Source organism: Serinus canaria, chromosome W, assembly GCF_022539315.1.
Source record: "Serinus canaria isolate serCan28SL12 chromosome W, serCan2020, whole genome shotgun sequence".
NCBI lineage: Eukaryota > Metazoa > Chordata > Aves > Passeriformes > Fringillidae > Serinus > Serinus canaria.
Window position 1 is genome coordinate 17393461 of NC_066342.1, and position 15466 is coordinate 17408926.

General features: G+C 45.3%; 1 protein-coding gene across 2 annotated transcripts in view; it reads left to right on the top strand.

Moving 5' to 3' along the window:
- Positions 1–15466, top strand: part of LOC108962568 (CBP80/20-dependent translation initiation factor-like) — a 392204-nt gene that overhangs the window by 12649 nt on the left and 364089 nt on the right. Inside the window, exons 2-3 of one of the 2 annotated variants that reach the window (XM_050986366.1) lie at positions 6821–7033; positions 9425–9482. In XM_050986366.1, the coding sequence (XP_050842323.1) occupies positions 6854–7033; positions 9425–9482 (238 nt within the window). In that variant the 5' untranslated portion in view covers positions 6821–6853. Of the gene's footprint in view, positions 1–6820; positions 7034–9424; positions 9509–15466 lie in introns of both variants that reach the window. The other variant, XM_050986368.1, reaches the window with a different exon arrangement.

The following is a 15466-nucleotide window of genomic DNA, read 5'->3' on the forward strand; positions in this document are numbered from 1 at the left end:
AAGCCACTCTACCACTCCCCTTCTCAGTGGGACAGGGAAGAGAAAATAAGATGGAAAAAAACTCATAGGTTGAGATAAGGCAGTTTGCTAAAGCAAAAAAAAAGGTGAAATTTTGTGCACATAAGCAAAGGGAAAAAGTTAATCTCTACTTCCTATCAGCAAGCGATATTCAGACACTTCCCAGGAAGCAGGGCTTTAGCACATGTAGCAGTTGCTCTGGAAGGCAAACATTGTAGTATAATGAATCCTCTCTCCCTTCCTCCTCTCTCCCTTAGCTTTTATATCTGAGCTGATGTCATATGGTATGGAATATCCCTTTGGTTAATTTGGGTCAGCTGGCCTGGTTGTGTCCCCTCCCAAGATCTTGCCCGCTCTCAGCCCCCTTGATGGGGGAAAGAATGTTAGAGAGACAGCGCTGCTCAGCAGTAGCCAAAACACTCGTGTATTATCAACACCCTTCCAGCTCTCAATGCAAAGCACAGCACTGTGAGGGCTGCTTAGGGTAAATGAACTCTATCTCAGCCAGACCCAATACAGCTCCTCATACGGCTTCCCCTCAAGGCCCTTCACCCGCTTTGTTGCCATCCTTTGGACACTCTATAATAGCTTAATATCCTTCTGTGTTGGTTTTGCATGGCCTGGTTTTTGGTAGCAGGGGGGCCACAGAGGTGGCTTCTGTGAGAAGCTGCTAGAAGCTTCTACCATGTACGGCATAGCCAATCCCTGATGGCTCTGAAGATGGACATGCCACTAGCCAAAGCTGGGCCAATGAGAGAGGCTGGTAGGGCCTCTGTGATAACATATTTAAGAAGAAAATCAAAACAAAATGGGGCATGCACAGATATTTTTTCTAGTCATGTGACGGGGTGTTCCTATGCTTGAGACATAAGACAGAGTCACGGGTGTTTCCTCAGACAAACAGCCTCCTTAATTGTCTCCGACATCCTTTTATAGACAATTCAAAACTCCTGGTGCTTCACAGGCATTCGTCTAAACTCTACGCCCCACAGACTCTTAACCAGTCAAATGCTTGCATTTTAGGAGAGCTCCCATTGGCTGTGAGCTTCTGTCAGACAGCCCAGAAGCTGGTTCATGGAACTGAGCTGGGCTGCTTATTATAACTTGATTAATGCTAATGCTACATAGTCAGAGAATAGGAGGAGGTGAGAACATGTGAGGGAAACAACATGGAGACACCAAGGTCAGTGAAGAAGGAGGGGTAGGAGGTGCACCAGGTGTCGGAGCCAAGCTTCCTCTGCAGGCCGTGGTGATGACTATGGTGAAGCAGGCTGTCCCCCTACAACCCAGGGAGGTCCATGGGGGATGCAGAGATCCACCTGCAGCCCGTGGGAGAGGTGCTAACGCTGGAGCGGGTGGATGCGTGGAGGAGGTTGTGGTCCAGTGGAAGACCCGGTGGACAGATGGGGCCCCTGCTTCCAGGCTGGAGCAGCCTGTCCTTGGCAGACTGCACCCCGTAGATGAGTGACCCATGCTGCAGCAGTTTTGGGAGGACTGCTGCTCGTGAGAGTGGATCCACACAGAAGAAGTTCACAGAGAACTGTTGTGGTCTTCACATATTCTTTGAACAGAGAGATTTAATTCTCTCCCAGGATTTTCCTGAGAAGCTGGTGAGAAAGCTCAGAGAAAGAAGAAAAACAATTTTATCTTCACTTGCTGCACCTGTTTTTTGGCACATGTGGAATGTGTTATGGAGATTGGTTACCGAAGAGGGATTTGTTAATTGAACACTGGTGATGGGTGTTTTGATTGATTGACCAATTAGGTCAAAGCTGTGTCGTGACTGTCTGAAAGGGTCACGGGTTTTTAGTTTAGTATAGTACAGTATAGTATGGTATGTAGTATAATACAGTATAGCTTAATAAAGTTTTTGTTCAGCCTTCTGAAACATGGAGTCAATGCATGTTACTCCTGCGTTGGGGGCTCTCTGCTGCAATAAACTGTCTCCTGTGGGAAGAGACCCCACGGTACAGCAGGGGAAGGACTCCTCTCCCTAAGCAGCGGAAGAAAACCTCGGGTGACGAACTGACCAAACCCCCACACCCTGTCTCCCTGAGCTGTCGGTGGGAAGAAGGGAGATATTACGTGGGGTGCCATGTGCCATGTGTTACGTGGGGTCGGTGGGTCGGAGACAGGGACAACACACACTCTCAGAGATCCATGCAACAACAGCGAGTTTTATTGTTTGAACTCTTTTTATATAGGGGGTTTGAAACGCCCCAGTGTAAACTGCTGATTGATCTGATTTTCACATAGCCCAGCTTTTTGACCAGTGAGATGCCTGCAGCTTAGGATGGAACATGACTGGGTGAAGTCTGTTTAGGTTTGAATCCAACCTATCTCTGCCTCATCTGAGGACTTTTTTTGAAGGTCTGATATGACCAAATTTATTTGGCAGCTACAGGCTAGCTGCAACTGTGACAGGGAGAGGCTGGGGGAAGGAAAGGTGTTTTTAAGGGCTTATTTTACTTCTCATTATCCTCCTCTGATTTTCTTAATAATAAATTTACTTTGTACCTTTAAGGTGAGCCTGTTTTGCCCTTGGAGTTTTTTCTTGCGGTCTTTATCTCAACTCATGGACCCTTCATTTAAATTTTTCTCTCCTCTGCTCAACTGTGGCAGGGGAGGGTGAGTGAGCAGCTTTTGAGGTTGTCTGGTGTTTGGCCAGTGTCAAACCATGACACTTTCTTACATTGTGGTGCCCAAAACTGCGCACAATGCTCAAGGCGAGGCCACACAGTGCAAAGTAGAGCAGGACAGTCACCTCCCTTGACCAGCTGGTGATGCTTTGCCTGATGCACCCCAGAACACAGATGCCAGGGCACTTCTGATTCTTATTCAACTTTCTATCAACTGGGACCCCTAGGTCCCTTTCTGCAGCACTGCTTTCCAGTGTCTCATTCTCCAGTCTATCAGTACATCCAGGGTTGCCCCATCCCAGGTGCAGAATCTGGCACTTTCTCTTGTTGAACTTCATATGGTTGGTGATTGCCCCGTCCTCTAATTTGTCAGTGTCTCTCTGCAGGGCATCCCCGCCTTTCAGGGAGTCAACAGCTCCTCCCAGTTTTCTATCCTCTGCAAACTTGTTTAGTATTTCTTCAAGTTCTGAGTCCAAGTCATTAATGAAAATGTTGAAGAGCAGAGGGCCTAAGATGGAGTCCTGTGGAATCTCACTAGTGACAGGTCACCAGTCTGATGTCACCCCATTCTCTATAATCCTTTGTGCCTGACCCGTGAGCCAGTTGCTCATCCATTACATTATGTGTTTATCCAGCTGTGTGCTGGACATTTTGTCGAGAAAGATACTGTGAGAGGCAGTATCAAAAGCATTACTGAAATCCAAAAAGATTACATCAACAGGCTTCCCTTGATCAACTGCATGGGTTACCTTGTCATAAAAGGAAATCAGGTTTGATAAGCAGGACTTCCCTCTCATGAAGCAGTGCTGGCTGTGACCAATGACGGTGTTGACTTTCGTTTGTTTTTCAATACCTCCTAGTATAATCTTCTCAATAACTTAACCAGGCACTGAAATTAAACTGACAGGCCTGTAATTTCCAGGGTCCTCCTTCTTGCCCTTCTTGAAAATTGGGACAATATTCACTAGCTTCCAGTTAGCTAGGATCTTTCCAGATTCCCAAGACCGCTCAAAAATCATTGAGAGAGGTTTTGCAATGACATCAGCCAGCTCTTTGAATATTCTCAGATGAATCCCATCAGGCCAAATAGATTTCTAGGGATTCAGCTGGAGCAGCAGATTCCACACAATTTCAGGGTTGACTGGGAGTTGACCATTCTTGCAGTCATGGTCCTCCAGCTCTGGGCACTGAGACCCCCTTGGTCCATCATCTGTGTTCAAGACAGAGGCAAAGAATGCATTAAACACCTCTGCCTTGTCTCTGTCCCTGTTTGTGAGGTGACCATCCTCAACCTGTAATGGGCTGATGGTTTTTTTACACTGCATTTTGCCATTAATTTATTTGAAAAAACTTTATTGCCCCCCCACAGTTCTTGCACCTTCAACTCCAGTTGGGTTTTGGCCACACAAATTTTCTCCCTACAGTGGTGAGCAGCATTTCTGTATTCTTTCCATGTCACATGGCCTTTCTTCCACTGGACATACACCTTCCATTTTTGCCTTATTTTTGAGAGAAGGACCCTGTTCAGCCAAGCCAGCATTCTGCCTCGGCTGCTTGACTTCTGACATTTGGGAATTGCCTGATCCTGGGCCCTTAGGAGGTGATGGTTAAAAAGTGACCAGCACTGATGGACCCCAGCACCTGCAAAAACATTTTCCCAGGGGACCTTACCTACTAATTCCCTGAGCAGCCTGAAGTGTGCTCTCCTCATTTCTGGGGGTGAGGTTTTGCTGGCACTTTTCCTCCTGTCAACAGAGGTTTTAGACTCAATCACTTCGTGGTCGCTGTGGCCAAGACAGCTGCCAGTCTCCACTCTGCTGACAATCAGTAGATCAAGGAGGGCATCTTTCCGAGTCAGCTCCCTTAGGACCTGTTCCATAAAGTTGTCATCCAGGTTTTTTAGGAACCTTCTGGCACAGGTTGTACCAGCTGTGTGATGCTCCCAGTTAACTTCTGGCAAGCTGAAGTCCTCCCTAAGGACAAGGGCAGTTTACTTGGAAGCATCCCTTAGTTCCTCAAAGAATAATTTGTCAGTGTCATTGTCCTGTCTTGGAGATCTGTAGTAGACTCCCACAGTGACATCCACATTATTTGTTTGCCCCTTTATTCTTACCTAGAAGTTTTCAACTGTGCTATTGCCAACTGTGAGCTCCATACATACCCTTCTATTACATACAGTGCCACCTATCTGCCTCTTCTGCCCTGCCTATCCCTCCTGAATAGTCTGGAACCATCCAGCAGGGCACTCCAGTCACAGGACTCATCCCACCAGGTTTCACTTATGCCAGCTCCTCTTGTTTGTTCCTCATGCTGCATGCCTTAGTGTCAAAACATTTCCGGTGTGGTACATTGTATCCAAGACCTTGTGAAGTAGATTGAGGGATCTCATTAGTGCTCCTTTCCTCAAGTTTTTGCACACCATCCCATCACTCATCACTAGTGAGCCTGGTTTTATCCCTTTCCCCCTTCCAAGCTAGTTTAAAACTCTATCAACAAGGCCCACTAGCTCTTGTGCTAGAACTCTCTTGCCCCTCTGAGATAGGTGCATCCTGTCAGGCCTCAGTAGACCAAGTGTTGAGTAATTCATCCCATAGTCAACAAACCCAAATTTTTTCCCCTGACACTAATCTCAGAGCTATGCATTGTTCTGATGGATCTGCCTAAATCTATCAATACTATTTGTTGTTACTGGAATAATCGAGGAAATGGAAATCACTACCTGTGCTCCTGATCCCTCTGCCAATTGTCCCAGGGCCCTGAAGTCTCTTTTAATTGTACTTGGACTTCTCTTTGTTATATCATCACTGCCAGTTTGAACAACCAACAGCAGCTAGTAATCAGAAGGCCTTACTAGACTGGAAAGTTTTCCAGTGGTGTCCCTTATCTGAGCCCCTGGGAGACAGCAGACTTCCTGCGAGTTGTGTCTGGTCTGTATATTGGGCCATCTGTTCCCCTTAAAAAGGAATCTTCTATTACAATTACTCTTTTTTTCCTCCTAACAGAGGAGGTCTTGATGCAGGGTAGAGGTGATATTGTTTTAAGATGTCCCACTATCCCAGAAGGACCTTTAACCACCTCATCAGTTGTCTGGCCTTCTAGTTCCAGAGCCTCATACCTGTTGAGCCATGGAGAAATAGTGATGTGGTACTCGTCAAGCCAGGTCGTATGAGCTCTCAGAGAAACCCATCACACCCAAGATAGCTCAGCTACCCTGAACGGCATAAAATTAGCAGGATGGCTTCTGAGGTAGTGTTGGAAACAGAAAAAGGTTTAATAAAAGGCAAAATAACAAAGCTCTTACAGAGAAAAACCAAGCCAGGGGCAAGAGGTTCTTGCTCCTGCTAAAACACCCCAAAAAAGCAGTTGTTTCCTTTGTTCTCTTCCTTTTCTAGTGAATTACCTAGGCAGGACCTCTTGACCTCTGTCCAATCAGACAGCCCCAGGTCTGAGGTGAAGTCCCAAAGGTCCTATGAGGTATCTTTTGTACCAAATTGGGAGAGAAACTTCAGGGTTTTTTGCCTTTTTAAGCAAAGAATAATTTGGTCACTCTGTCAACAGGGGGCACATTCCTACAAAATAGGAAGGAGAGCATCATAAAGCCTGTATATCTTCTATAGAGCCATTGTCCTGAAGAAAGAGAGGTTTTAAAAATAGATTCTAGTGGGATGTCTGTTTCACCTCCATGTGCAAACCTCCTCTCTTGACCATTTGCAGTCACATCATTGACTCAGCACCATTTACTGCTGCTGTCTTAGAGAAGCTTTTCAGTTATCATCCTCTTCCTCACACCCTTGCCCAGTATCCCCAGCTACTCACCCTTATCCAGCACAGCTAATGCTGTGGACTTTTCAAATTAAGTTTTTAAATTTTGTTTTCCTCTTGTGCATGTCTGGAGGTTTTCAGTAGTTTAGGTTTTAAGGAGGACAGGAAAACTGTCTGTTGTCCTTAGATGTAGGAATATTACAGAAATTAGACTTTTTTTTGCACACATGAAAACTCTAAATATGACCACCTAGGATTATTATAAATATTACTGGAAATGTAGATGTACAGCAAAAAATATCCTGTCCCTGGAAACCAATAAGCTTCAGCTCCTGTTTTTTTTAACCTTTTTATAATTAGTGGAAAATAATTTCTTGCCCCTTTTTATTTTGCTTTCTCAGGCCCACTCTGTTCTTGACATCTCTCCTGAAGGGATGGAGAACTCGTCAGTGGCATCAGCCTCCTCAGAGGCAGGGAGCAGCCACTCTCAAGAGATCGAGGAGCTGGAACATTTCATTGACAGCTATGTCCTGGAGTACCAGGTCCAGGGGCTGCTGATGGATAAAATGGACGGGGATGGTGAGAGCGAGAAGACACAGTCCTACATCTCACAGGTAGGTGGACAAAGGGCGCATTGTGGGGTGGGAGAGGGGCTGGAGAATGCTGGTGGCTTACAGCCTGGATTGGGGATGAACGTCCAGCTTAGGCAAGATGTAGTAAAACACAAGATTTGGGGCAGCTTGCTTGCACAGCTATATATGAGGTCTCTAACCAGCTGGTAGAGGTCTCCTGCCAACTGGGTTTTGGTTTTTATGGTCTCAAGGTGCATCACTGGAAGTGTTCAAGGTCAGGTTGGATGGGGCTTTGAGCAACCTGGTCTAGTTGAAGGTGTGCGTGCCCATGGCAAGGGGGTTGGAACTAGATGAGCTTTGAAGGTTCCTTCCAACCCAGGCCATTCTAGGATTCTGTGATTCTATTAATACATGAAGTCTTTCAGGACATAAGTACTTGACTGATTGATTCAAGTCAAACCCAATCTTCACACAAGAAGACCATCCTACAGACTCAATTGCCCTCAACATGCTTCATGCAACCATGAAGTCTCTGCAGTCACTACAGTTTACTGTCTTAAAGGATGCATTAAGAAGGAATTCTTATTTCCCAAAGATGTTTTTTTCCACCTCATATCCCAAATTTGGATAAGAAATAATCAGGAATTTTAATTTCTGATTTTCTCTTCCTGATCACTTCTTAGCAAAGCAAGGAATAAACACTCTTATATCCTGAAGCTTGCTGGAGTAACCCTGGTGGAAGCCAGCCTGATTGAAAGTGGCATGTTCCCTCTTAATGAGAGCCAGAGGAAAAAGAATGGGTTTAGGTGGAAGGCACTGGACTGAGACCAAGAAAATTGTTTTTAACTGTGAGTTTCTGTTGGCAACCTAATCTTTAATGTTGGGCAAGTTGCTTAATCTCTCTGCAGTTCTTTTCCTTGTGGCTGTAAAATTGTTTTTCCTGAGAGAGGATAAATACACTTACCCATGTGTGTGAGACGCTCAGATGGTACCACATCCCCCGATAACTTCTCTCTGTGCTGGGGGAAGGAATGGAAGGCACACTGTATGCTGCTTCATCCTCCATACCACTCACAGCAGGGCTGAATCCATCACCAGTCTAGAAAATTCCAAGGTGTGGATGTTCCTATGGTGGGGATGTCTCCAACCTTGCTCCCACCAGGAAAGAGAGGAAAGTCAGAGGGAAAATGTAATTTTCTTTTGGCTGTAGACATAATAATAGTTGAGCTGTACCTTGGGAAACCTTTCCAGGCATGTGGTTGCACTCAAAATTGTTAAAGGAGATGGGGATAGGTCTAGTAGAAGGTTCTCAGGCATGACAGTATCATGAGCTTCTCCAGGTAGGTCAGCAGAGGTAGCAGGAGAGTGATGAGCAGCTCTTTAATGAGAGGAGGCTGAGGTCCTCCATCTGTGAGCTAGAACCAATAAGGGCAGAGCTGTGTAGGGATCATGGGCAGTTCTATTGGTGGCTCTTCCTCTTATTTTGTGGCCTCATCCATACTTGTCAAAGAGTTCTCAGGTGGTTGCTGCTTGTATGGAATTGATTTTTCATTTTCTCAACTCATCGGCCTTGGTGATGGCATCCAAGCAGTGAGTCTCTCTGGAGTAGCCAAACACTTCCAGGATGAAAGACCTCAGAAATGGGGCTGGTCACTGAGGTTCAGTCTCAGCTTTGTTGGTAGGGGTGACAAAATTACTTTAGGATTAAGCAACATCCTTTATATTTGTTTAATGAAAAATGCTTTTTAAAAATAATATTATGTTTTCCTCAGTATGATGCAGACCTTCCTTTCTTTGAGGGAAAAAACCCAACAAAACAAATTACCCCAAACTGAATTATTTTTGTGGAGGTACCTTGGGGGAAGCTGACCTAAGCAGCCCATGGCTGGGAAGACCCCTGATGTCCATGCCCTTCACCATGGGGCAAAGCCGGTGTGAGAGTAGTGCTGTCATCCAGTGGCACGTCACAGTTGCCACATTTTCTGTTTTATTTAAAATAAAACCACAGTTTTTCTAGAAGCTCAGGGCTTATATCTGTCCCTGAAGTGAATGGAGTTGGGAAAAGCAGAAATTTCCCAACTTTCCGTGGAAGACTCCATAGAAAAGAGTTGTCAAGTCACCTTGGTGCATACCACATGCCTGAGATACCAAACACTGATGGAGTCTGCTAGGAAATACTGGGGATGGATTTTATTGCAAAGCATCATTTCAGGTGCCTTCCTGTAATTGTTCATCCATCTTCCCTCTGCTTGCCATCAGCAGGTGGAGTGTTTCCTAGCCAAAGCCTTTGGGATTGTCCTCTAAAATGAGGGAGTGCTGCACATGTACTGCGATGCCTGCAGCCAGATGGTGTTTGCTGTGTGCTGTGGACAGACACAGCAGTTTTCTCCTGGTTATTATTTTAGACAATGCCTTTTTTTATTCCTATTACAGTGGACAGCGTATTGTAGTGAGCAGCTTGATGGCAGCTGTTCCCTATCCCAAGGGAAGGGCTCATCATCTCATGAAGACAGTCAGGTAGGGGTTGTGTTTAGTTCTTCCTCACCAAACCTTTGCTTTTGTTCTTGTACTGTCTCATCCATCAGCATGAAGCCTGCCCATGCTGCCAACTTTCCCTTTCCCATGGCAGGGGAGATGTGTCCCTCTGTTTGGCATCTGAAAACTCATTCCCACCCAAACCATGGAAGATGAGCAACATCCCAATGTGAGGATGGATTTTTTGACCAGGAGCTTATTGCTCTGTGATAAAAGGGAAAAAATATGGAGTGTCTCATTTATTGCTGAAGAGCTTCTTGTGGCCACCTGTGAAAGCAACCTATTTGGAGCATCAAAGCTGACTTGAAAGTATGAGATATAGCTGGGATGAGGGATCTTTGTGTAGCTAGGCTTCTTGGTTATATGTCACAACACAAGGACAATGTTGTAGGGAAGAGGATTAAATAACTGAGGGAGTGAATTGGGAGAAGCAAAATTGCATGTGCCAAGAACCTGTTTGGTGTGCAATGACAGAAACCAGGCGTAAGTTGGTTTGGGTGGTTGTACATGGTGTGAATGTCAGTAAACAGTATTTACCAAGTGCTGTTGGATGTGGCTGTCCCTCCTCTGCGTGAGCACTAGCATGGGAGAGGGTTGGGTAGGGTAGAGCGATGGCTCTGACCATTGTCAGCTGGTTAAGGAGCTACTGCGCCACCATTAGGCCAATGACTCTGTAAGAACAGTGTTTGCCTGAGGAGATTTGAGACTGAGGCAGCTAAGGAAAGGGTGAAGTGGCATTTGCAGTAGCTGTGGCTGATGCATGTGCCACCTGGAGAAGGGGCTTCAGGCTGGTGATTTTGGTGCTCTTGCCTTGCTTGATGTCCTCCAGGCTTCAGTCCCATGAGTGGGATCCATGAGAAGAAACCTGGGAGCCTCTTGCAAGGTGTACAAGAGGCTGTGTCAGTCGGAGCAATGCCTATTGCAACTTTAATTTTGGGTATAATTTCTTCCTGCTCAGAGGTGTGATGGAAACTGCTTGGCTGTGGGATGGGGGCTTATGCAAGCCCTCTCTGCCATGGGTCTGCATGCAAGGATTCTGGGAATATCTATACCAACACCTGTATCTGACAAAGACAAGATCTTGTTGTGTAGGAAGGTGCATGCTGTATGGAAATGCTGCTTCAGATGAACCTCTGAAGGTGCCAAAAGAAATTGTGGACCTAATTTATTATAGTTTTGATCTGCTCAGAAATATTCCCCATCAAAACCTCATCCATGTTCCAGCTAGCTGCTTGATATTCAGCTGTGTAGCTAGCCATTTCCATCAAGCCTCCTTGGGTTGCTAAGGGTGATTAGAGGACCAGATGTTTACCCTGGGGTAGAAGGTCCCTTGCTCTTCACCCTAAGGCTCAGCTAATGTGCTGAGCTGGTGGGTACTACAGGAGGATGCAGGAGCCATACATGAGTGATGCTTACCTGACTCCAATCAACACAGCCCCGACATCTTCCATCTGCCTCATGCTGTGCACTCTTTTGTTTCAACATATGGGGAGGGGTGGTGTTTTGTGGTTTTTTTCCTTTGAATTAAACCTATTTGATCTCCTCAAACAGGGAGCTTGCTTTCTACATACAAATACCATTCACCAATGCTCAAGCTGTTTTCCCTGTGTTTGGGTTCTCTCCCAGCCTGCAGCAGAGCTAGTAATTATCTCTCTCCATGTTTGGTTTCCTTTAACAGTGAGTAACAAATTTTCCTTGGCACCAAAGAGGAGCTGCAAGCTATCATTCTTCTGTTCAGGCAAGCATTTCTCTTGCTGTTGCTGATATATGAATGAAATGCTGCTGGTGAGGACTAGGTGCAGTTTATTATAATTTCTGGTTGTTGTTTTTTCACTGCTTGGTGAAACATCTGCTATTAGCAGCTGTGGGAGATCAGCACTTGTGCATCCCATACATAGTAGTGGCTTAGAAATTGAGAAAATTCCCTCTAGAAGTCTTTTAATTTGGTCTTTCCAGTTCTCTGGGCAGGTCACTGCAAGAGGATGGTCTGCTGATGGGGGAATTATTACAGTGGTTTTCTGAGGTCCCAGGAGGAGGGAATTGACAAGACAGTTGACTCCATGCATCAGAAGGCTTGATTTATTATGATATGATATTTAAGATATAAAAACTATACTAAAAGAATAAAGAGAAGGATTTCACTACAAGGCTATGCTAAGAATAGAATAGAATGTGTAAACTGAAGTCTTCTCAGCCCGAGACGGGCCGAACAGGTGAATTGTGATAGGCATTTAATTGCAAACAGTCTGACGGGGCCAATCACAGATTTCTCCCCGTTGCATTCCACAGCAGCAGATAAGAATTGTTTACAGTCCGTTCCTGAGGCTTCTCAGCTCTCAGGAGAGGAAAATTCCTAAGTAAAGGATTTTTCATAAACTATGTCGGTGACAGGGGAATCTCATGAGATGCATTTTGTGAACTCCTGGTGTGCTGAGAAAATCCTGGCCTCACAACTACATTCAGCTGATCTATAATTCTTGTTTCCTATTGTGAACACTTGTTTGCTGCATGGCATGGCTGTGCTCTGCTAAGCTCTGCTGTGTTTGAGCGATACTCACCAGGTGTGCTAGCACTGTGTGAGCCTCTGGGGTGAAGACTTACTCCACTTAGGTACGCAAGATAATATCTGAGCACTGCATTACCTCTATAAAGGAGGAAAGTTTAGATAATGGAATAATTTAGAATATTTTTATGTTTGGTTTTTTTTTCCCAAAAAGACCCAATGGGAAGATTTTTTATAATACTTTATTTGCATTCCCCTTGTGAGGCAGTTGCAAGTAGGAAGCTCTTTGATATAATTTGGAGACCAATTAATTAAGTAAAAGACTTCTGGTATGGTACATGTTTAGACAGCCGGCAGAGCTCTTGGTACATTACAGGCCTGGTATCAGCTCTATCCCAGGCTCCCCTTATGTAAAGGGCATGAACAAAAACCAGCAACTCTGTGGGTTTGTCCCATTTCTCCAGGTGATGGGAGAGGGAGAGCTAAAAATCCTACTTCCTGGCCAAGTCCATCCCTTCCCCCATGGTGGCTGGCTTTCACCTATCATCACCAAACAAAAGCTTGTGTTGTTGGCAGTAAATAGGACTGCCTTTATTTTACTGCTTATTTGCATGTGTGTCCATGTCCCACCAGGTGCAGCAGGGACTTGGTGCATGATTTGGGACATCAGAGGTTTCTCCAGTTGATAGTCATGTTGACTATCTACTGAGCAGTGAAGGAAGGTGTGTGGATCACATCTGGATTATCCTACATCCTGCTCGTAGCATCCTTCTCTCCTCCCTGAGGAGCTGGTGGTGGAGGAGATGGCTTGCCTTCCCACTAAGCCAGTAGAAACAGCAGCACGCCTGTGGCAGGCAGAGGTGGTGAGGCATCAAGTTAACAGCATAAAACTTTTCATAACGGTATGTAGTGACAGGACAAGGGAGAATGGCTTCAAACTGACAGAGAGCAAGTTTAGATTAGAAATTCTGAAGACGCTCTTTCCTGTGAGGGTGATAAGGCATTGGCATAGGTTGCCCAGAGAAGCTGTGGCTGCCCCATACCTAGCAGTGTTCAAGGCCAGGTTAGATGAGGCTCTGAGCAACCTGGTCTACTGGAAGGTGTCCTTGACCATGGCAGGAGGTTGGAACTAGATGATCTTTAAGGTCCCTTCCAACCCAAACTATTCTGTGATTATAAGCTGTTGAGTGTCCCATGCTGTCTGGTAGTGTGGAGATGTAGAGGGCTTTGCAGGTATTGTGAACCACTGTTACTGAATCTGGCACGTTCTGCTAAAGGATGTCTGAACTGAAGCCTAAGCCTTACTGATAAGGAAAGCATAAGAAATTCACACAAAATTAAATGTATCACAAGAAACTATCACAAATATCTCAGTGACTCAAAGAAGTGCAATGCTGTGCTAGTACCAGAACATATAAAGGCAGAACATGCTTTATATCATGAGGACATCTGACCTGCCTGCATCTGAGGAGGTATCCTTGACTGCTGTATGTGGGGTGAGAGCAGAGCAGATCCACTTAAATCTTTTGGGTCTCTCTTCCATGTGTCTTGCCTGAACCTCAAAACCCCCTTTGATGATGAACACTTGGCTTCCAACTATATCACAGAATCACAGCATATTCTGAGTTGGAAGGGTCCCACAAGGCTCATCGAGTCCAACTCTTAAGTGAATGGCCCATGCAAGGATCAAACACATGACCTTGGATGTTATTAGCACCATGCTCTAACCTCAGGGTCAAACAACTTCCTTTCATTAAGTTTTTAACAGAATCTTAGAATGGCTTTGGTTAAAAGGGACCTTAAGACCATCTCGTTCCAAACCCCCTGTCATGGGCAGGGACACCTTCAACTAGACCGGGTTGCTCAAAGCCCCATCCAACATGGCCTTGAACACTTCCAAGGATAGAGCATCTATGACCTCTCGGGACAACCTATTCCAGTGCCTCACCATCCTCACAATGAAGAATTTCTTCCTAATATCTAATCTAAACCTGCCCTCTTTCAGTGAGAAGCTATTCCCCCTTGTCCTATAAGTACGTGCCCTTGGCATGTAGTCATGGTTAGAAAAGCTGCTACATTGCCAAAGCAAAGGCAGTAGTAGGGATGGGGTGATATGTGAACATTGTCTCTTGGGAAACAGCAGATTTCAATGCAGAGTAGAACTAAATTTGATAGAAAGTAGAAAAGCCAAAATATCAGTGCAGATTTCTCTTGAAATTCCAGAAATTTTTTTTGCAGTCATCAGTGCTTCTTGGGATCAAACACCAGGAGATCCTCCTCTATGGATGCTGCAGAGGCAGGTGGCAAGGGATCATGGTCTTGGATAGGGGCCACATCACTAGGTCCAGAGTTGGACTGAGGCTCCTGCAACCAGCACTGCTGTCATATAAACTTCTCAAGTCAGCAGTGAAGTTGTCTTAAATCTGCTGACAAGAGCAGGAAGCATGTAATGCCCCAAATCCTTGACTAACCAGATCAGCTCTGCAGAGCGAGGAAGTACTGCTTGTGAAGAGGCTGGCAGGATCTCTTGACAAAAGATGTAATTTATTTCCCCATGCTGGTAGACAGCCTGTGTCTGGCTTTAGTTGCCCATCCTTGGGTTCAGATCTGAAGCAAAATGTGAGGGATGATCCTGGGGGCAGTTTGAGGTTCTCCATCTCATTGACCTGCTTGTGTCATAGTCCAAGTCCAGTTTGTACACTGAATTTCATTGAGATTGGCCACCATGCTGAAGACCTGTTGGGACAAGTGGGTGCTGGCAGATGCTGCAATCACTGTTGTTTCCAAAAGAAAAAGAGAAAGTAAAAGATGGGGAGTTACTCTGAGGCTTTGCCAATCAATATAGGTTGGTGTAGCCCTGCCTGACAGAGGAAGAAATGAAATCTTTAGGTGGGGTGACCTGCCCATGATCAAAAAGCAGCTCTAAGAAAACCAGTCACTTAATGGTTTCCTGCCTGTAATTGCTGGGTGACACCCCCTCCGTGTAGTGAATGCAGTCCTGTTCAGTTACAGTTGGAGAGGACTGCTGAAAAAGAAATGAAGTACTTTAGCTAATGTATAGATTTAACTTTGGGACTTCTGTTTTGGATACATCTCATGAAGCAGCACCTTGCCTCATGAAGCAGCTACCTGCATGAGTGTCTGAAGATCTGGGAGTGAAATGCTTCACTGCTTTGCTGCCTGATTTAGGAAAATTGTTGCTGCTTACTGAGGATGGAAGAAGATATCTTCTAGGCCTGCTATCACTAGTGACTCATATGAGATGACATCTTGTCACCCTCAGTTTTCATTTGTGTAGAGTGGACAGGGTGATGCTGGTCTTCCCGATTAAGGGAGAGTTTCTGACATGATTTTTTGTGAAAATTGCAGTAGTTGAGTTCCCTTTGAGGTCTCCATTCTTCTTCCAGAGTTGGTTGACTACATCAACAAGTGTCAAA